Genomic DNA, 21,501 nt, shown 5'->3' with positions numbered 1-21,501 from the left:
AATGGGGTACTCAAATGCAATATACCTTGCAAGTACCTTATTTAAAACAAGCATGGTTAAGGTATAGAGAGAACAGATTGCTTGTGACATGCATATAACATTTCACTATGTCATTTAGTTGCCACTTTTAAAAACATCACAAACAATTTTAGTATAGTCATAAGGTTTTATGTTCCCTACCTTCTCGACAGGAGACTGCAAAATCATACATGGCATTCCTTGAATTCTGCTCTAACATCTAACTCAGTGATGCAATAGAACATTATTCTTGGTAGTTCAGTGAAATGGAACCCATTTTAAATTCAGATATTCCTGTGAAAACAAAATTATTTTTAAATTTTCAGAATCATTTTTAAGTTACAGAAGTAACCTCCAAATATGAACTCACCACAAAGATGGTAAACAGCAAACACAGACAGGTTCCTCTAGTTTATATTCTAAAGTTACAAAGATTTTGTTAAGACTAATCCAGTAACTACCACTTAGCAAATTTTACTTGCACTGCATTGAATAAAACCATAAAAAAGGCCAGAGGTAGGATTTACAGGAAAAATAGGTAGGCATGGAAGACGAAGAACAGCAGCACGCTTTAAATATAATTTCACAGGCTGGTCCAGGTGACCTCAATCTTGGAGTAATATTAAAGCTGAATTGAAGGGACAATTAAGGTATGCTAGGAAAAGCAACAGCATATTTGAATTGAGATAATTGGAATGTTTTAAGATAAAGGACAAATCAAGAATTTGGGAGTTGTTGGCAGGATGGGTTAAATCTAAGTTTTTTTTCCCCCGCTGTGGGCACTACAGCATTGAAATGTGAAGCCAACATGAGCAAGAAAATAATGACATTTGTGAAAAGTAAAATAAGTTGCCATGACGGATTTAAGCAAGTAAGTTATGAATTGTGTGGAGATGAGCTTAATGTCGACTGAATAAGATCAAAGCTGGATCAGATGGGGAAAAACTAATTTCAACAATTTAACTTGGGAACAGAGCTATGCATAAGAGCTAAAAAGCCCTAGTAGGATTACTAAACGGATAAGGTGATTAGCTTCTGGTGAGTACGGCTCAGGAGGAATGGGAAAATAGAAGCAAAAATAAGGCGAGATCAAAATCAGGAACTGCTCACTATAAATACAGTGAAGACAGTAGGGAAAACATTATAGAAACAATAATCAGTACAGCAACAAGTACTGGTTCAGGGCTGTGTCCTCTGGAGCAAATGACTTGCCTCTTGACCTCTGCCCCTAGCCTTTCACCACTTAGATGACACAAATCAGGCTTGTGATGGAATACTACTTACTTGCCTGGATAAGTACGTACCATCTACAAGATGCAATTCAGTAGCTTACCAAGGTTTTAAATTCATCTCTCAAACCCCACAACCTTTACCACTTAGAAGGCAAAGGCAGCAGATACATGCAAACATTACCATCTCCCAAACCCTTCTCCAAATTGTAAACCACCCTGACTTGGAAGTATATTGCTGTTCCTTCATCAGAAAGTCTGAAATCAATGGAAACCAGGGAAGATGTACTCCACTGCCAGAAGTCATACCTAGTATAAAGTAAGATAGCGTATTTGTTTGTTGGTGGTCAATCATCTTAGTCCCAAGACTTCACTCAGAGTTCCCCGAAGTAGTGTCCTAAGCCCAACCATTTTCAGCTATTTCCATGTCTTCCTCTCCATCACAAACATATTTCCCACTTATCATCCAGATTTGAAAATATACCTCCATTATCGAGTTTTGAGAAGATTTGTGGAGGTTCTGGATGTAGATTTGCTCGCTGAGCTGTAAAGTTCATTTCCAGATGTTTTGTCACCCTACTAGGTAACATCTTCAGTGGGCCTCAGGGCATAGCACTGTTGATAATTCCTGCGTTCTATTTATATGTTTGGGTTTCTTTTGGTTAGTGATGTAATTTCCTGTTCTTTTTCTCAGGGGGTGGTGGTGGGGTCCAACTCAACGTGTTTGTTGATAGAGTTCCGGTTGAAATGCCATGCTTCTAGGAATTCTCATGTGTGTCTGTTTGGCTTGTCTTAGAATGGATGTGTTGTCCCAGTCGAAGTGGTGTCCTTCCTCATCTGTATGTAAGGATACTAATGAGAGAGGGTCATGTCGTTTTGTGGCTAGTTGATGTTCATGTATCCTGGTGGCTAGTTTTGTGCCCGTTTGTCCAATGTAGTGTTTGTTATAGTCCTTGCATAGTACTTTGTGAAATGATTGGGTTTGCTTGTTGTCTGTATACGGTCTTTCAGTTTCATTAGCTGCTGTTTTCATGTGTTGGTGGGTTTGTGGGCTGCCATGATGCCAAAGGGTCTGAGTAGTCTGGCAGTCATTTCTTAGATGTCTTTGATGTAGGGGAGAGTGGCTAGGGTACCCAATGAACACATTCCACAGATTTCTCAGCAACAAATTCAAACAAGCAGACAAAACACATCCAAAAACCCTATCACTCTTCCCTACATCAAAGACATCTCGGAAATGACTGCCAGACTACTCAGACACCCTGGCAACTTGGTAGCCCACAAATCCACCAACACACTAAAACAGTAGCTAATGAACCTGAAAGACCCTATACAGACAACAAGCAAAACTAATGTTATTTACAAAATACCATGCAAGAACTGTAACAAACACTACATTGGACAAACAGGCACAAAACTAGCCACCAGGATACATGAACATCAACGAGCCACAAACCGACACGACCGTCTCTCATTAGTATCCTTACGTACAGATGAGGAAGGGCACCACTTCAACTGGGACAACACATCCATCTCGGACAAGCCAAACAAAGACACACACAAGAATTCCTAGAAGCGTGGCATATCAACAAACACATCGAGTTAGACCCCATTTACCACCCACTGAGAAAAAGAACAGGAAATGACATCACCAACCCAAAGAATCCCAAACATATAAATAGAAAGCAGGAATTATCAACAGTACTTTGCCCGGAGGCCCACTGAAGATGTTACCTAGTAGGATGACGAAACGTCTGAAAATGAACTTTCCACCTCAGCAAGCAAACCTACATCCATATACCTCCATTGCTTCAGTGTTAGTTCCAAGATTTTGAAACACGTCTTTCTAATAGCACTGCAGGTGTACCTACACAAAATGGATTGCAATGGTTTAAGAAAGCAGTTCGTGACTATCTTCTCAAAGACGACAAGGGATGAGCAATAAATGCTGCCCAGTCGGTAACACCCACAACACAGGACTTAAGAACAATGGGAATGTTTGCCGATGATTGTGCAATGTTCAGTATCATTCATAATTCCTCAGACACTAAAAAAATCCTGTTCATAATCAATAGCATTACCATCACCATTTTTCCATCAACAACATCCTGGGTGGGTTACCACTGAGCAGAAACTGAAGTAGGATAGTAGTAAGTCAAAAGTTGGAAATCCGGCAGTGAGTAACTCAAGTCCTGATTCCTTAAGGTCTGTCCACAAGACACACATCAGGAGTACAATGAAGCACATTCTACTTGCATGGTTGAATACAGTTCCAACAAACCGGACAAGCTTGACACCAACTGGGACAACGCAGTCCCTCTCATCCACACCCCATCCATCATCTTAAACACACTCTCTGCATCAAAGATGCATTAATGTAGCATGGAAAATGCATTTCTGAAACTCACGCCTTACAGACCCTTCGGTTCAACTTGTCCACATTGACCATCCATCCCAATCTCACTTGGTCTCATTTGCCAGCATTTGGCCTATAACTCTCTAAAGCCTTCCTAATCATATACAGGTGATTCTGTTATAACATGCACTTTGTTAACACAAATACACTGGGGAATTGGGGACACTGTTCCTAAAGTGTAAACTTTTAAAACGATTACATCGCCAACTCTTCTAAAGCACGATTTCTCTATAATACAGGTTTGCACAATAACGCAACCATCGCATTATAGAAGAACTACCTGATCCCATCCAGATACCTTTTATATATTGTTAATGTACTCACTTCCACCATTTCCCCTTGCAGCTCATTCCTTACACAAACAATCCTTTTCTGTTAAAGCTTTGCCCTTCAGGTCCTTTTTAAACCTTTCTCTTCTCACCTTAAACCAATGCCCTCTAGTTTTAGGGTCAGGCAGCCTAGGAAAAAGACCTGGCTTTTAACCCTACCCATGCCCTCATGATTTTACAAACCTCGATAAAGGTCACCCCTCAGCCTCCAATGCTCCAGGAAAGTTGCCCCAACCTATTCAGCTTCTCCCTATAGCTCAAACTGTCCAACTCTGGCAACTTCCTTGTAAATCTTTTCTGAACCCTTTCCAGTTTCACAACATTTTTTCTATAGTAGGGAGACCAGAATTGAACACAATATCCAAAAGTGGCCTAACCAATGTTCTGTGCAGCCACAACATTTACTCAACAAAGACAAGCATACCAAGTGCATTCTTCACTACCCTGTCCAAGAACTATGAACCCACACCCCCCAACATCTCTTTGTTTGGCAACACTCCTCAGGACCTTACCATTAAGTGTCTAAGTCCTGCCCTGATTTCTAAAATGCAGTACTTCACAGTTATCAAAATTAAACTCCATCCACCACTCCTCAGTCTATTTGCCCGTCTGATCAAACTGCCATTGTACTTAAAGGTAAACTTCTTCACTGTCCTCCACACCATAAATTTTGGTGACACCTGCAGACTTAGCAACTGTACCTCCTACATTCACATCCAAATTGGAGAAAAGCATCAGACAAAATCCATCCTTGCAGCACACCACTGGTCACAGGCCTTCAGTCCAAAAGGCAACTCTCCACCATCACCCTTTGTCTTCTACCTTTGAGCCAATTTTGTATCCAAATGGCTAGCTATCTCTGCTTAGCAAGTTTAGATCATGTGGAAGTCAATCCACCATGCAGAACCTTGTTTAATGCCTTGCTGAAGTTTGTATACACAATGCCCACCGCTCAGCCTTGATCAATCTAGTCACTTCTTCAAAAAAAACTCAAATAAGTTAGTGAAACATGATTTCCCACACACAAAGCCATGTTGATTATCCCAGAGCAGTCCTTGCTTTTCCAAATACATGTAAACCCTGTGCCTCAGAATCTCCTCCAAAAACTTACCCACCACCGATATAAAGATCACTGGTCTATAGTAAACCTAGCTTCTCCTTAATACTTTTCATCAATAATAGCACCATGTTAGCCAACCTCCAGTCTTCTGGCACCTCATCCATGGCAATCAATCATACAAATTTCTCAGTCAAGGAGCTCAGCAATCACTTCCCTAGCTTCCCACAAAGTTCTGGGCTACACCTGATCAGGTAACTGGGATTTATCCACCTTTATGTTTTTTTTTAAGATGGCCAGCATCTCCTCTGTAATATATTATTTTTCAAGATATCAATATTTATTTGGGTTCTCTAGTTTCCATATTCTTCTCCACAGTAAACAGTGATGTGAAACACTCACTTAGTATCTTGCCCACCTCCTGCAGTCCCACACAAGTGGCCTTGTTGATCTTTAAGGGCCCCTATTCTCCCCCTAGTTACTCTTTTGTCCTTAATGTGTTTGTAGAATTTCTTTCGCTTCTCCTTCACCTTATTGCCCAAGCTATGTCCTCTTTCTACCCTCCTTTTTCCTCAAGTATACTCTTATTGCCCTTATAAGCTTCTTAGGATTCACTCAATTCCAGCTGTCTATACCTGACATATACCTCCTTCTATTTCTTGACCAGAGTCTCAATTTTTCTAGTCAAACAACACTGCCAACATCTATTGGCCTTGCCCTCACACTAACAGGAACATGCTGTCTCCGGACTCTGGTGGTCCTATTTTTTGAAGGCCTCCCATTTACGAGCCATTCCTTTACATGCAAATAGCTGCCCCCAATCAACTTTTGAAAGTTCTTGCCGAATACCATCAAAATTGAAACCGAAAGAAATTCAGATGCTGTAAATCAGAAACAAAAACAGAAGTTGCTGGTAAAGCTCAGCAGGTCTGGCACTATCTGTGAAGAGAAATCAGAGTTACATTTCTAGTCCGACAACCCTTCCTCAGAACTACATCCTAAGAAACAGTCACTGGTCCCGAAATGTTAACTCCAATTTCTCTTCATAGATGCTGCCAGACCTGCTGAGCTTTACCAGCAACTTCTGTTTTTGTTACTGTCAAAATTGGCCTTCCTCCAATTTAGAACTTATAGATTAGGCCTATCCTTTTCCATAACCATTTTGAAACTAAGTTATGATCAGTGACACCACTGACACCTCAGTCACTTGCCCAGTCTTATTTCCCAAGAGAGGGTCAAGCTTTGCTCCTTCTCTAGCAAGTACATCCACATACAGAATATTGAAAAATTTTATTGTACACATTTCAATTCCTCTCCATTCAAGCTTTTGACACTATGGCAGTGCCAATGTATGCTTGGAAAGGTAAAATTTTCAGATCACGTCAATCTTATTATTCTTCCAGATAAGTGAGATCTACTTACAAATTGCTTCTCAATTCCCTGCTGACTATTGGGAAGTCTATAGTACAATCCCAGTAAGGTGATCATTTTTTTCTTAATTCTCAGTTCCACCCAAGTCGCTTCACTGGACATACTACCCGGAATATCCTCTAAGTACAGCTATAACGTTATCCCTAACCAAAAATGCCGCTGCACCTCCTTACTATCCTTCCCATTGCATTCAAACTCTGGAACATGAAGTTGCCAGTCCTGTCCATCCTTGAGCCACATTTCTGTAATACATATGATAACACATTCCCAAGTTCCCAACTATGTCAAGTTCATCTGCCTTATCAAGCCTCTTGCACTGAACATTAAGTACAGTTTATCACTATTACCTCATTTCCTGCCTTACTCCTTTTCCCAACTGTACTAGCCTCAGATTTCTCTTTTCTCACTCTCTCTTCAGGGGCAATAATTAAGGATTTGACAAAACTTTAAAATTTAGTTATATTTGAAAAGGCAGGGTTATCCTTTTCCAGCAAACATAGGGGATATCTCTATTGTGTGTTTAATGACAAGTCTCTCAAAAAGTATTCAGATGAGTTCTGAAGAAGTCACCAGACTCAAAGCTTTAACTCTGTTTTCTCTGCAGATGCTGCCAAACCTGCTGAGTTTCACCAGCAATTTCTGTTCTTCTCTCAGCGATATGTTAAAGCACAGCTTCTGGAGGACCAAACTTGATATTCCAAAGCATTCTGGTCAGTCTCCCACCTTTCGCACTGGAGAAACGCATGACGCCAACTATCATTACCCACAACACAAATTCTGTTTGCCCGTCACTCAATGACCTTCAGTAATTTCCAGCTAACCAATATGTTTTTCTGTGACCATCTCCATTATTTGCACTCCCAGAATTTTCTCTTCTGCTGCCGAGAGATTTTAATCGCCACCATTGACAGCTTGGGCCCTAAACTCTGGAATTCCTTCCCGTATTTCCTTTCTTTCCTTAAAATCTCCGTCTTTTTTTCCTTTCCCTAATCTTATGCGGTTAGTTCCAATAATTAAGTAGCGTTTAATAACCTCCTCGTATGAAGGGCCTTTCGGGCAATTTTAATACTTGGCTAAGAACGGACAAACGTACTCGTGAACAGAAGCATCCACCCGACAGACTTTTACCGGCTTTAAATATACTGAGAAAATTAACTCCGTTTCCAAAACATGAAGAAACTATTCTACTACCAAATGATAAAATCAGAATTCTTCAGATACTCCAACTTTCCAGAACATTCACCTCCTCCGTCATCAACTACACAACCCACTTCGCGCTCTCACCCACCACCGAACACCATTGGTCAATCACCATCGCGATCCCGGCCAATCGGAACAAACGTTTCCGCCGCTTGCACCAAACAATGCGCGCGAAGTCGAGGCATTATGACGACAGGGGCAACCCGTTCCTTTAGAGCTTTGCGCAAGAGTGAACAGGAAGTTAATCTGGAGTGTGGGCATGTTTCAGACTTGGAACGCAACAGGCACTTAGGTAAAGGAGGGAGTGGCTCCTTTACACGCAGACAACAAGCAACATGAATTCGACTGGGACAACACTACTATCATAGGGCAAGCCAGACAGAGAACAGCCAGGGAATTCCTAGAGGCATGGCATTCATCCACAAACTCCATCAACAAACACATCGACCTGGACCCAATATACCAACCACTACAGCGGACAGCTGAAACTGACAACCGGAAGCGGCAGGGACAGACCACTATAAACACTGGAGGAAACATCAAAGAAGCGCTTTGCAGGAGGCTCCCAAGCACTGATGATGTCGCCTAGCCAGGGGATGAAACGTTTGCAACAAAAAATTCCAGCTCGGCGAACAGAACCACAACAACGGGCACCCGAGCTACAAATCTTCGCACAAACTTTGAATACCTCCTATGTTCACACCCAAACCGTTTATATAAATGACAAAAGGTAGTGCCCCTCAGCACCAATCCTTGTGGCACACCACTGGACACAGGCCTCCAGTCTGAAAAGCAACCCTACACCACCACCCTCTGACTTCTACCTTCAAGCCAGTTCTGTATTCAATGGCTAGTTCTCCCTGTATTCCATGAGCTCTAACCTCTAAGGCACAGTGGGGAAAGACTGTTGTGGAACGTCTTTCTGCCAAAGTGTAACAAGGGTCTGTTCGATTGTCTCTTGGTGTCTCCAAAGAAATGGAAATAGTTTTCTACAGAGGTAGAAAATGCCTTTTTTTCTTGCAACTGGAGAGAAACTCTGATAAATGTCAACATTCCTATGTTTTGCTTTTTTTCTGCAAAAAGTACTGATTTAAGAAATTTGTATATACTTATAGATGATTTTATTAATAAAAGTATATTTTTGAAATAAATTGTACAGCTATTTAAACACAACACAAGTTGGAACACAGAAGCAGGCAGGGAAGGCTGATTTTCATAGCATTTTTGCTTCAGAATTGTACCTGAAAATGATTTCCATTACCAACACATATCTGAGACAGATATTCTGCCCCATCCTACACTTACCCTGCAATTAAATGGAATACTGCCTGAACTGCTGTGTGTTTAGCATTCTTTATATTTTCTCGCAACTGCAGAGTTTTATCATTTAACACAGAAAACATGAGGAATACTTCAGTCATGCAACAACTTGTTACCATGTCTCTATTATATCCTTGTGAGAAAATAAATTATATTCTCCTGATGTACTACCTTACATCAGTTCCTTGGTTCATTATTGACTATACTTCATTTTATTTTACTCAGTGATGACTTACCATTGCCTTCAACTCATAGGAGAAGGGCAAAGAGACAGGTCCAAGTCTATAGCTGCTGGAGGAGGAATTGAACACATGCTTGAATTACTTTATGCCTCACATTACTTGTTAACCAACTGAGCAAATCATCTCCTATTGTAACAAGGAAAAGATAAATCTAAGTTCAAACTGAGACTTAAAATTATAACAATCTGTTAACAAATTTAAACGAATAACAGACATCTGTCTGTGCCTTGACATGGAGTCACTGACTATAATTAAAATCAGAAGTAAATAACTTGGCCCATTGAATCTGTTCTGACATTCAATGACATTGTGGCAGATCAGATACTCCTCAACTCCACTTTCCCACCTTTTCCCCATAACCTTTGATACTCTATGTGATTAAAAACATCTGTCTATCTCAGCCTTGTATATAGTTAACAATTCAGCCTTACAGTTCTTTGTGGTACAGAATTTTCACAGATTCAGCATCTTTCAGAGAAGAAATTTCTCCTCATTATTGGGTTAAATAGACAACCTCTTACTTATAGATTATGGTCCCCAGCCCCCAGTTCTAGTCTCTCTCATAAGGGGAAATAATCTTTTGGCTTCTAACCTGTCAAGTCTCCTAAGAATATTGTACGTTTCAATGTAGCCTTACATGTGATAACTTCACAGACATCTTTTTGGAAGTCCAAATATATTACATTTATTGGTATCCCCTTTACTTATTGGAATTATTACCTCCTGCAAAAATTCTAAGTTTGCCAGACATTATTTCCCTTCACGAAACTTTGCTGACTCTGCTTAATTATATTGTTATGAAGATGTGGGTGTACTGTATCTTTAAGAGAATTAAAAGCAAAAGAACTACCTGACAGAACCAAGTGTTCTGAAAAAAAGTAACATTTGGTGGAACAACTTGATCAGCTGGTTGTCTGAAAATGACAAAACAGATTCGAATTAGGACAATCAGTTTAAATAATACCCCAAAAAATACCAAACTCCAATCCAGTTTGAATTTAGTATCTTGACAATCTTAAAAGCCAATGACACAATCCGATGCTTTGGGGATATAAAACCAGGGAAAAATGAAAGTTGAGAGGAAAACTGCTTTTAAGATCAGATGTTTTGTTTTGTAACTCGTAATTGGGAGTTTTATCAGACTAGTATTATATAGGGAAGGTAAAAGATGGCTTTGAGTAAGGATGTGTAAATAGTTGTTAGTTAATTAAGAAATAAGTTGTTCATTTTTACCCTAAATAGTTCTTGGACACTCATATTTTTACAGATTACTGCATGGGATATATCTTTTCTGTATTGCTGGTTTTAAATTAAGCAGGAGGGTTTACCCCATGTCATAACAGTTTGGGGGCTCATACAGGATTTGAACTGGTTTAGACAGACTTGGGGCTACAAAAAATCCCAGCAGATTTAAACACTTGCAGGTTAGTGTCTTAGATCTTTAGGTAAAATATTGGTGAGACAATTTGTTTAATTTCGGTGACTTGTGGTTGATTAATTTAAAAGTGAGAGAAATGGCTCTTAAAATTGCTAAAGAGGTTCTGAGACTTGAAGATGATTCTCAAATTTGCCAGGAAAGTTTAGAAGGAAAGAAAAAGGCCATACTTTTAGAATTAGCAAATAAGTTTGGTTTGGGTTTAACTAAGGACAAAAGTAAAGCTGAAGTTGTAAGGGAATTCCTCAAATACTTAGGTGTATCAGAGAAACAGACAACTGCAGTAGAGGTAGAAAAACCTAAGTTGCAATTGAGGAAAATGGAGTTAGAAGAAAAACAAAGGGAGAGAGAGAGAAGAATAGAAAGAGAGCAAAGAGAGAGAAAGAGTAAAAAAAGAGAAAGGAAAAAGAGAGAAAGAAGGTTCTTAGCTGAGAAGAAAGGGAGAGCCAAAAAGGGAGAGAATTTGAACTTGAGAAGTTGCGACTTAGCAAAGTTAACAGGATGAAAATTGAAAGAGAAGGTAGCGATATATATGTATATATATATATATGTGTGTATATATATATATAATATATATATATAGATGTGTCAAAACTCTCCACATTTTGATGAGAAAGATGTTGAAGCCTTCTTTATTCAATTTGAAAAATTGGCTAAGCAGATGGAATGGTCCTATGATTTATGTGTAATGCTGGTTCAGACTAAACTGGTCGGCAAAGCTAGTGAGGGATTTGCTGCACTGTCAGAGATTATGAAAAGGTTAAACAGGCTATTTTATGTGCTTATGATTTGGTACCAGAAGCTTATAGACAGCGGTTCAGAAACACAAAAAAGGAATCAGGTCAGAGTTATATTGAGTTCTAAAGAATTAAACATAGTCATTTTGATCGATGGGTACATGCTTTGAAAATAGATAAGAATTTGGAGGCTGTAAGAGAGATTATTCTCCTGGAGGAGTTTAAAAACTCATTTCCAGAGATGGTAAGAATTCACGTGAAGGAACAGAAAGTTCAGCAAGTGAGAAGGGCAGCAGAATTAGCAGATAAGTACATGTTAGTGTATAAGACAACCTTCCACCCAGAGTTTTGTTCTGTGAGGGTTAGAAGTTGGGAGAAGGGGAGATCCTACCCTACAAAACCAAGAGTAGAGACCACTGGTAAGAATTTACCACAGAATGAAAATAAAAGAAGCCCAAGAGGGTAGAAAGGAGGTGAAAGCCCTCCGGTGTTTCCACTGTGGTAAAGTGGGACACGTAAAGTCACAATGCTGGAGGTTAAAGAAAGGCACTGTGGGAAAAGATATGGTAAAAGAAGCTAAGCCAGTGGCATTAGTGAAAGTAGTAAAGGAGACCCCAAGAAGAGCCAAGGAGCTGCAGAGAGAGTGCACAGCCAAGGCAGGGGCTGGGTATGGAGTCAGTACCTGATCTCTACAAAGAATTCGCCTCTGTGGTAAAGTTTACCCAGAAAGAGCAGGGAGAGAAGGACAAGAGTTATAATTTTGAGAGATACAGGATCTAACCAATCGCTGATAGTAAGGGATGAGCGAATATGGACTCTTTCTAATGTGTTACCCGAGAGTGTGGTAATTTGTGGGATAGATGGACATAAATGTAGCATTGCCCTATGTAAGATAAGGTTGGAGTGCCAACTCAAGACTGGGAAAGTTACAGTGGGAATGATTGACAGAGTGTCAGTATCAGAGAACAAATTCAGTTTGTTCTTGGGAATGATTTGGCAGGATCCAAGGTGGGAGAGACATCCCTTGTTGTAGAGAAGCCCAAGGAAGACGAAGAAACTGAGGAGTTAAAACAGAAATATCCTGGTATTTCCCAGAGTGTGTGGTAACCAGATTGCACCATCATAAGTCACATCACAAAGCGAAAAGTAAAGAGAAAGATGAAGGAGTTGAAGTTCAGTTAGCGGACACCCTGTTTGATGTAATAGTGCAGAAAACACCTGAACAGACAGAGGGTCAGACAGAAGTGTTTACCCCTGAAAGACTAAGAGACTTGCAAGAGAAGACGATAAAAGATATCTATAGTTGCGTACTCTGAAAAGGAGGCAGAGAATATTCCGGAGGGTTATTATCTTAAAGATAAAATCCTAAGTCAGAAATGGAGACCAGGGCAGGTTAGTGCAGAAGAGACATGGGCCAAAGTGCACCAGATTGCGTTGCCAGTAGCATACAGACAAGAGTAGTGTTACTGGTAGCACATGAACTACCTATAGGAGGCCAACTAGGGGTACGAAAGACTCAGGCTAAGGTGCAAAAACATTTTTATTGGCCTGGAATGTACAAGGATTAACTTTTGTCGAATGTGTCATACATGCCAATGGTAGGTAAGCCACAGGCCATAATAAAACCAGCATCCTTGTTGCCAATTCCAACCTTCGAAGAACCTTTCATGTGGGTTATAAGTGATTGTGTAGGTCCCCTTCCAAGAACTAAAACTGGAAACCATTATTTGTTACCCATAATGGATGTGTCTACCAGATTTCTGGAGGCAATTCCATTATGGAGTATCAAGGCAAAAAGGGTGGTAGAAGAATTAGTAGCTTTCTTCACACGGTATGGGCTACCCAGAGAGATTCAGTTGGATCAAGGGTCAAATTTTACTGCTAGGCTGTTTAAGGAGGTTCTGGATAGCTTAGGTATACAGCACTTTAAATCCAGTGTATATCATCCTGTATTCCAGGGAGCTTTAGAAAGGTGGCATCAGACCTTGAAGACCATCTTGAGAGCATACTGTCAGGACTACTCGAATGATTGAGATAAAGGTCTCCCATTTGTATAATTTGCCACTAGAGATGCCCCAAATGAACCTACTCTTTTTACTACCTTTGAATTGATATTCGGTCATGAACTGAGAGGCCCTTTGAAATTAATTCAGGAAAGTTGACAGGATCAAAGTCGGAGATCCCACACTTTGATTATGTATCGGAGTTGAAAGAGAGTCTAAATCGAGTAGGTGAGTCAGCTAAACAGCACCCAAAGAGGGCACAGTGTAGAATGAAGCAGATGGCAGATAAAAGCTCTGAGACTTGGATGTTTTCCCAAGGGGATTACTGTAGTGTTAACTAAAGGTGTTAGTACTGTTACTAATGATAGGAGATCCCTTCAAAGCCAGGTTTAGTGGTCCCTATCAAATTGAGAAAAAGTTGAGTCAGGTGAACTATCTGGTAAAGATGCCAGACAGAAAAAAAGGTATCGAGTATGTCGTGTGAACATGTTGAAACCATGTTATATTAGGGAGAAAGAGCTGGAGAAACAGGTGTAGTTACAGCCCCGCAGAGTGAGGAATCAAATCCAGATGATGTGGATTTTGATGTGCCTCAAAATAGATTAAAACATGAAGAAGTCCTTGAGAAGTGGGATAGGTTAGTAAGCTATGTGTCTCAGGAGCATAGAACACAGTTGAAAGATTTGTTACTGCAGTATAAGGACAGATGGGGAGGACTAATGCTATTGTACATGAAGAAGGCATAGAGAATACTGCTCCGATAAAACAACATCCCGATCGCCAATATCCTTTCAAAGCCAGGCAGGTCCAGATGGAAGTGGAGGCCATGCTCGATGAGGACATCATCAAACCAAGCCAGAGTGAGTGGAGTTTGCCGATCTTCTTAGTTCCCAAACCGGATAGGACTCAACGATTCTGCATGGATTATTGGAAGATCAGCACGTTGTAAAATCAGACTCATATCCAATTCTGAGAAAGTCGGACAAGCCAGTTACATCACCAAGTTGGACTTAATGTGTGGTTACTGGCAGGTACCTTTATCAAAGTTGGCAAAAGAAATTTCTGCATTTGTAACCCCAAATGGGCTATATTAGTTTGAAGTGATGTCCTTTGGAATGAAGAACCCACTCACCACATTCCAAAGACTCATGAGTTTTGGCTGGCTTAACAAACTGTGCAGTCTGTTAGGACAATGTAGTGATCATTTGTAAGTCCTGGAAAGATCACATGGTACAGTTGGCAGAGCTCTTTGAATGACTATGAGAAGCAAAACGTGTGATAAACTTAAATAAAATGGAATTCGCGAAAGCAGAGGTGACATTCTTGGGACATAACATTGGTTATGGAAGGTTAACCCAAGGAACATAAAGACGAAGACCATCGAGGAATTCCACAACCAACCTCGAAGAAAGAGGTGCTTCGATTCTTAGGATTCAGGAGATTCTATTGCAAGTTTGTTCCAAACTTCAGCAGTGTAGTGGCACCGTTAACCGATTTGCTGAAGAAGAGCACAAAGAAGAGAAAAGTGCCAGAAAACATGTGACCATTTGAAAGCCATATTAATCACCAAATTAATTTTAGCTCCACAAAACATTTCAAAACCTTTTAAAGTCACCATAGATGCTCGTGACATTGGAGTTGGAGCTGTACTCCTACAGGAAGGTGAGGATGGGATTGAACTGCTAGTTAGTTACTTTTCGAAGATGATCACCACCTACCAGAGGAAATACTCCACAATTGAAAATAAACTATTGGGTTTGGTACTGGCCTTACAACATTTTAATGGGTATGTCATGAACAATGTGTCGGAGATGGTTGTGTACACGGATCACAATCCACTTATTTTCTTAGAACGCTTTGAAGTCAAGAATATGAGACTATTTCATTGGAGTCTTATGTTACAGACTTTTAATTTAAAAATCATACATGGTGCAGGTCAGAAGAATGTAATCACAGGTGTATTATCGCTGATTTAACTGATAGAGTTTAGATGATATTTGTCTTTATTTAATGTTATACATACACAGGTATGAGAAGAAGTTAAAGTGAACTTATATTAAAGTTATCTATATGTTAGGGTAATGTGTTTAAAAAGTAGAGAAAAAAAATGCAGCCATCTTTTCATTACGATGGTTCATTATTTTCTTAAGGGGGGAAGTGTTATGAAGATGTGGGTTAAATGGACAACCTCTTGGTTACTGATTATGGTCCCCAACCCTCAGTTCTAGTCTCTCTCACAAGGGGAAATAATCTTTCAGTTTCTACCCTGTCAAGTCTCCTAAGAACCTTGTATGTTTCAACATAGCCTTACATGTGATAACTTCACGGACATCTTTTTGGGAATCCAAATATATTACATCTATTGGTTTCCCCTTCACTTATTGGAATTATTACCTCCTTGAAGAATTCTAAGTTTGCCAGACATGATTTCGCTTCACGAAACCTTGCTGATTCTGCTTGGTTATATTGTTATGAAGATGTGGGTGTACTGTACCTTTAAGAGAATAGAACTACCTGACAGAACCAAGTGTTCTGAAAAAATGTAACATTTGGTGAAACAACTTGATCAGCTGGTTGCCTGGAAATGACAAAACAGATTCGAGTTAGGACAATCAGTTGAAATTATACCCCCAAAAAAACCAAACTCCAATCAGTTTGAATTTAGTATATTGATAATCTTAAAAGCCAATGACACAATCCAAAGCTTTGGGGGTATAAGACCAGGGAAAATTGAACAGTTGAGAGGAGAACTGTCAAGCTAACAATGTCTGCACTCTGCCCAGAAAATAGCTCTCTAAAAAGGTACCTTTATCAATCAGTAACCTGTGAAGCAGGATCCCCAAGAAGAAGAAAAGAAGACAGGAATACTGAGAAGAACGAAAGCTGCCTGGTTTTGAGATGTTTTGTTTTGTAAATCGTAATCGGGAGTTTTATTGGACTAGTATTATAGAAGGGAAGGCAAAAGCTAGCTTAGAGTAAAGACTTGTAAATAGTTGTTAGTTAATTATTCTCTGTTATACTTTAAGAAATAAAGTTGTTAATTTTTACCTTAAATAGTTCTTGGACACTCAAATTTTTACAGATTACTGCATGGGATAAATCTTTTCTGAGTTGCTGGTTTTAAATTAAGCAGGAGGGTTTACCCCGTGTCATAACAATATTGTGTTACAAAAGACAGATATAGATTTTATTGTTGCATGTACTCAAGTACAGAGGTACAGGAGTACAGTGAAAAATGTATAATGGTTTGCTATTGCAACTTTTGCAATAGACTCCAACATTTTTTCAATGACAGTTGTTAAACTGGCATATAATTACCTGTTTTCTGTCTCGCTCCCTTTTGGAGAAGAGTGTTACATGGGCAGTTTTCCAATCCTCTAAAATTCATCCAGAATCTAAGGATTCTGGGAGGATTACTACCAGTGTATCCATTATCTCTGCAGCTACTTCTTTTAATATCCTAGGGTTCAACTCATCAAGAACAGGGCACTTAACAGCCTTTAGCCCTAATAGTTTCCCTAGTATTTATTCTCTTGTGAAAGCTTTTGTATTTATTTCCTCATCCTCTTTTTCTCCTTGATTATTTTGTATTTTCAAAATGCTATTTGCACCTTTTCTCATTTCCTCTCCCATTTGTGTTTCCCAGATATTATTCCTCAGGCTCATTCTTTCAGGAGCTCATGTGCACATTGGCCACTCTCTTCCTTATACAGTATATTTAAAGAAGTTCTAACTTGCATTTTCATCTATTTTGCTCATTTACCCTCAAAATTTGTTTTCTTTTTTTTGGTCATCACTATTAGTTTTTGAACTTTCTCAATGCCGTAGTAACCACTAATGTTTGCCACATTGTATGCTTTTTTTCTTTCAGTGTTATGTGATTTCCATTTCCTGGGTTAATCATGATTTGGAGACAACCACCTGATGAAGGAGCAGCGCTCCGAAAGCTAGTGCTTCCAATTAAACCTGTTGGACTATAACCTGGCGTTGTGTGATTTTTAACTGGGTTAACCATGGTTATTTTATCTCTTTCCAAGAATCCGTCTTGCTCACTTTGATACAATTTTGTTGTGGATCATGAAATATTTTCTTCAAAGTCTGCCATTCGCTGTCTTTTCTGCTAAATTCCTTTCCTAGTCAACTCCGGCTACTCTGTGCTCATTGCTTTGTAATTATCCCTGTTTATGTTTAGGGCAGTTCTTTCTGACCCATGCTTCTTACTCTCAAATTGAATTCTAAATTTTATCATGTTATGGTCATTGTTTCCTAGGAAGTTTTTTACTCTGAGATCATTTATCACATGCAAAATAGAATCATGGAAGAACTACAGCACAGATAGACGCCATTCAGCCCATCAAGCCAGCACCAACCTTCCAAAGAGCATCTCACCTAGATACATCCCCTCTCTTGTAACCCCACATGGGGTTTTTACCATGGCTAACCCAGCTAGCCTGCGCATTCTGGGGAAACTTAGCATGGTGAAAGTGAGGACTGCGGATGCTGGAGATTAGAGTTGAAAAGCACACCAGGTCAGGCAGCATCCGAGGAGCAGGAAAATTGACATTTCGGGCAAAAGCCCTTCACCTGGCTTTCCTTCTCCTTGGATGCTGTCTGACCTGCTGTGTTTTTCCAGCACCACACTCAGCAATTTAGCATGGCCAATCCACCTTACCTGTACATCTTTGGACTGTGGGTGGAAACTGAAACACTCAGTGGAAACCCACACAGGCAGAGGGAGATCATGCTACTACACACACAGTCTCCCAAGATTGGAATCTCATGTGGGTTCTTGATGCTGTGAGGCAGCAGTGCTAACCACTGAGCTATCATGCTGCCTGATTGCTGTTTGGATCTACAATATATCGTTCCAGAAAACTGTCCTGAATAGTCTTATGAATTATTCCTCATGACTACTTCTATCAATTTGATTTCCCAATCCACATGTAGTTTAAGGTCGCCCATGAATAATGTGCCTTTTTAATATGCCTTCATTATCCCCTGCTGTATTCTGCCATACAGTGGAAATACATCTTAGAGGCTCTCAGACTACTCTCCCACCATTGTCTCCATCCCCCTATTATTTCTTAACATCACCCATATGGATTTTACTTCTTCTGATCCGAGATCATTACTGTTATCAAACTTATTCCATTTTGTACTAAAAATGCTACCCCATCACCCTTTCCTTCTTGTCAGTCCTTTTGAAAATCACATAATCCTGAATATTTAGTATCCAGCTTTGATATTCTTGTAAATCTGTCTACATAATGGCTACCCATTAACCTCTACTTGTGACATATTCATTTATATTGTTCTGAATACTACTTCCATTTAAATAAAGTGTCACTAATTTCATTTTATATTTTTCACCATTTAACCCTATTTGCTGCTATACTTTATATTTGTCTATGATGTCCTTTCCTATCATTATCTAAATAGCTATCCTGCAATACTGCCAAATTCTTTTGACTACAAACCTGTGGATATATCTTCTCTCCAAAACCTTGTACTCCCAGCCCCCTCCCATCCCCCTTCAACATTTAGTTTAAAAATCTCTCGACAGCCCTAGATAATTCAATTTGCCAGGGGACTGGTCCCAGCATGGTTCAAGTGAAGTCCATCCTACAGGAATGGATTCCTTCAACCCCAGTATTGGTGCAAAACCCCATGAACCGAAACCCATTTTCCCACATATTTCTTTGAGCCATGTATCTAACTCTTTGTCTTTATTTACTCTCTGCCAATTTGTCTGTGACTCATGTAGCAAGCCAGAAATATTATTCAAAGTTTGGGAGAAGATTTGTAGCTCAGGTGCTCGTTGTGATGGTTGTGTTCGCCCAGCTGGGAATTTATGTTGCAGACGTTTCGTCCCCTGTCTAGGTGACATCCTCAGTGCTTGGGAGCCTCCTATGAAGCGCTTCTGTGATGTTTCCTCTGGCATTTATAGTGGTTTGTACCTGCTGCTTCCGGTTGTCAGTTCCAGCTGTCCGCTGCAGTGGCCGGTATATTGGGCCGAGGTCGATGTGCTTATTGATTGAATCTGAGGATGAGTGCCATGCCTCTAGGAATTCCCTGGCTGTTCTCTGTTTGGCTTGTCCTATAATAGTAGTGTTGTCCCAGTCGAACACATGTTGCTTGTCATCTGCGTGTGTGGCTACTAAGGATAGCTGGTCGTGTCGTTTCGTGTTCATGGATGCGGATCATTAGCTGTCTTCCTGTTTGTCCTATGTAGTGTTTTGTGCAGTCCTTGCATGGGATTTTGTACACTACATTGGTTTTGCTCATGCTGGGTATTGGGTCCTTCGTCCTGGTGAGTTGTTGTCTGAGAGTGGTTGTTGGTTTGTGTGCTGTTATGAGTCCTAGTGGTCGCAGTAGTCTGGCTGTCAGTTCAGAAAAGTTTTTGATGTATGGTAGTATGGCTAGTCCTTTGGGTTGTGGCATGTCCTCATTCCGTTGTCTTTCCCTTAAGCATCTGTTAATGAAATAGCACTCATCCACAGATTCAATCAATAAGCACATCGACCTGGACCCAATATACTGGCCACTGCAGCGGACAGCTGGAACTGACAACCGGAAGCGGCAGAGACAAACCACTATAAATGCTGGAGGAAACATCACAGAAGCGCTTCACAGGAGGCTCCCAAGCACTGAGGATGTCACCTAGACAGGGGACGAAACGTCTGCTATAAATTCCCAGCTCGGCAAACAGAACCACAACAACCAGAAATATTATCTTGGAATTTCTGTTTCCAGTTTAACTCCTACCTGTTCAAATCTTCTTTCAGCTAAGCCTCCTTTCTAGTCCTGTCAACCCTGTTGATACCAATGCGGATGCCAACTGAATCATTCGTCTCTCACTCCAAGTTCCTCTCCACTTCTAATGAGATATCCTCCACATAGCACAAAACACGTAATACAAACTTTGGAACTCACAATAATAGTGTTAGACAATGGTGATAGAGAAGAATTAATATTCCCCTAATTATACTGTAGCCTGCATTTCATTTGCTCCCTAACTTGACTGGCTCCCTTAACACTGTACCATGATTAATTTGTTTATCTTCCATTCAGTTCGCAATCTCAATCAAACAACTTCCAAGTTTCTCATGACTACTGAACAATTACAGGGGCTGAGGAACCTTGAACTACCCCCAGATCCCCAAACCTGCTTCATTTTCCTGTCCCTGATCAGAAATCAAATTTTTAATCATCTAATCTGAGGTCTGTGACCATTTCCTGGAACAAAATATCCAGGTAACATGCCCCTCCCTAATGTAGGGCAATGCCTGCAGCTTGGCCTCCAGCTCCTCAAACTTTAAAAATTCCCTACAGAGGGGGAATCCAGAACTAGAGGGCAGAGGTTTATGGTGAGAGGGGAAAGACATAAAAGAGATCTAAGGGGCAACTTTTTCATGCAGAGGGTGGTGCATGTGTGGAATGGGCTGCCAGAAGAAGTGATGGAGGCTAGTACAATTACAACATTTAAAAGGCATCTGGATGGGTATATCATAGGAAGGGTTTAGACCTGGGTGCTGATAGGTGGGACTAGATTGGGTTGGGATATCTGGTCAGCATGGACGAGTTGGACCGAAGAGTCTGTTTCCATGCTGTACATCTCAATGACTTTATGTGTTCGACCTAGATCATCTCAAAGTCCAGCAGCTCCCACTTGCTACAGCTGCAATGCATCTTGCCATCACTATTGTATTGTATTTAATTTATTAATTATTGTAGTATTCTTGTTCTTTATGTTTGAAGGGTTACCTGCTCTTTACAATTTGTGTAATTAGTTATTTTAAACCAGTGTCAACATTAAACTATCAAAGTTTCTTTTAAGAAAGAGAGATGAAAAAGAATGACTGGGGACTTAAACACAAACTAAATACCTTACTTTATTTAAAGTCTAAAAATACCAATCCAATCAAGATGGTGTCGGAGTAGCGGTGCAGTAGGCTCCTGCTCGCCACTGGCTCATCTACTCTGTGTGCTTTTACTTTTATTTCTTTCATTGTTTCCACTGCTTCCCCTTTATCCACAGCATTCTATGATGGAATGATCATTGAGGATTTTAATCTCCATATTGA

The 21,501-nt window shown here is 40.1% G+C and overlaps 1 protein-coding gene across 1 annotated transcript in view; it reads right to left on the bottom strand.

The window, feature by feature from the left end:
- The window catches only part of brca2 (BRCA2 DNA repair associated), a 137,183-nt gene extending 129,142 nt beyond the window's left edge, over positions 1 to 8,041 (bottom strand). Inside the window, exons 1-2 of the mRNA XM_087988225.1 lie at positions 7,672 to 8,041; positions 181 to 312 (exon numbers count right to left, since the gene is read on the bottom strand). Of these exons, the coding sequence (XP_087844351.1) occupies positions 181 to 238 (58 nt within the window). The 5' untranslated portion in view covers positions 239 to 312; positions 7,672 to 8,041. The remainder of the gene's footprint in view (positions 1 to 180; positions 313 to 7,671) is intronic.
- Positions 8,042 to 21,501: the final 13,460 nt, after the last annotated feature.

This window comes from Chiloscyllium plagiosum, unplaced genomic scaffold (assembly GCF_037043375.1).
Source record: "Chiloscyllium plagiosum isolate Xiang-an unplaced genomic scaffold, Cpla_swu_hap1 HiC_scaffold_6, whole genome shotgun sequence".
Lineage (NCBI taxonomy): Eukaryota > Metazoa > Chordata > Chondrichthyes > Orectolobiformes > Hemiscylliidae > Chiloscyllium > Chiloscyllium plagiosum.
Note: the sequence above shows the minus strand (reverse complement) of the source record. Positions and strands in the feature narration are given on the sequence as shown.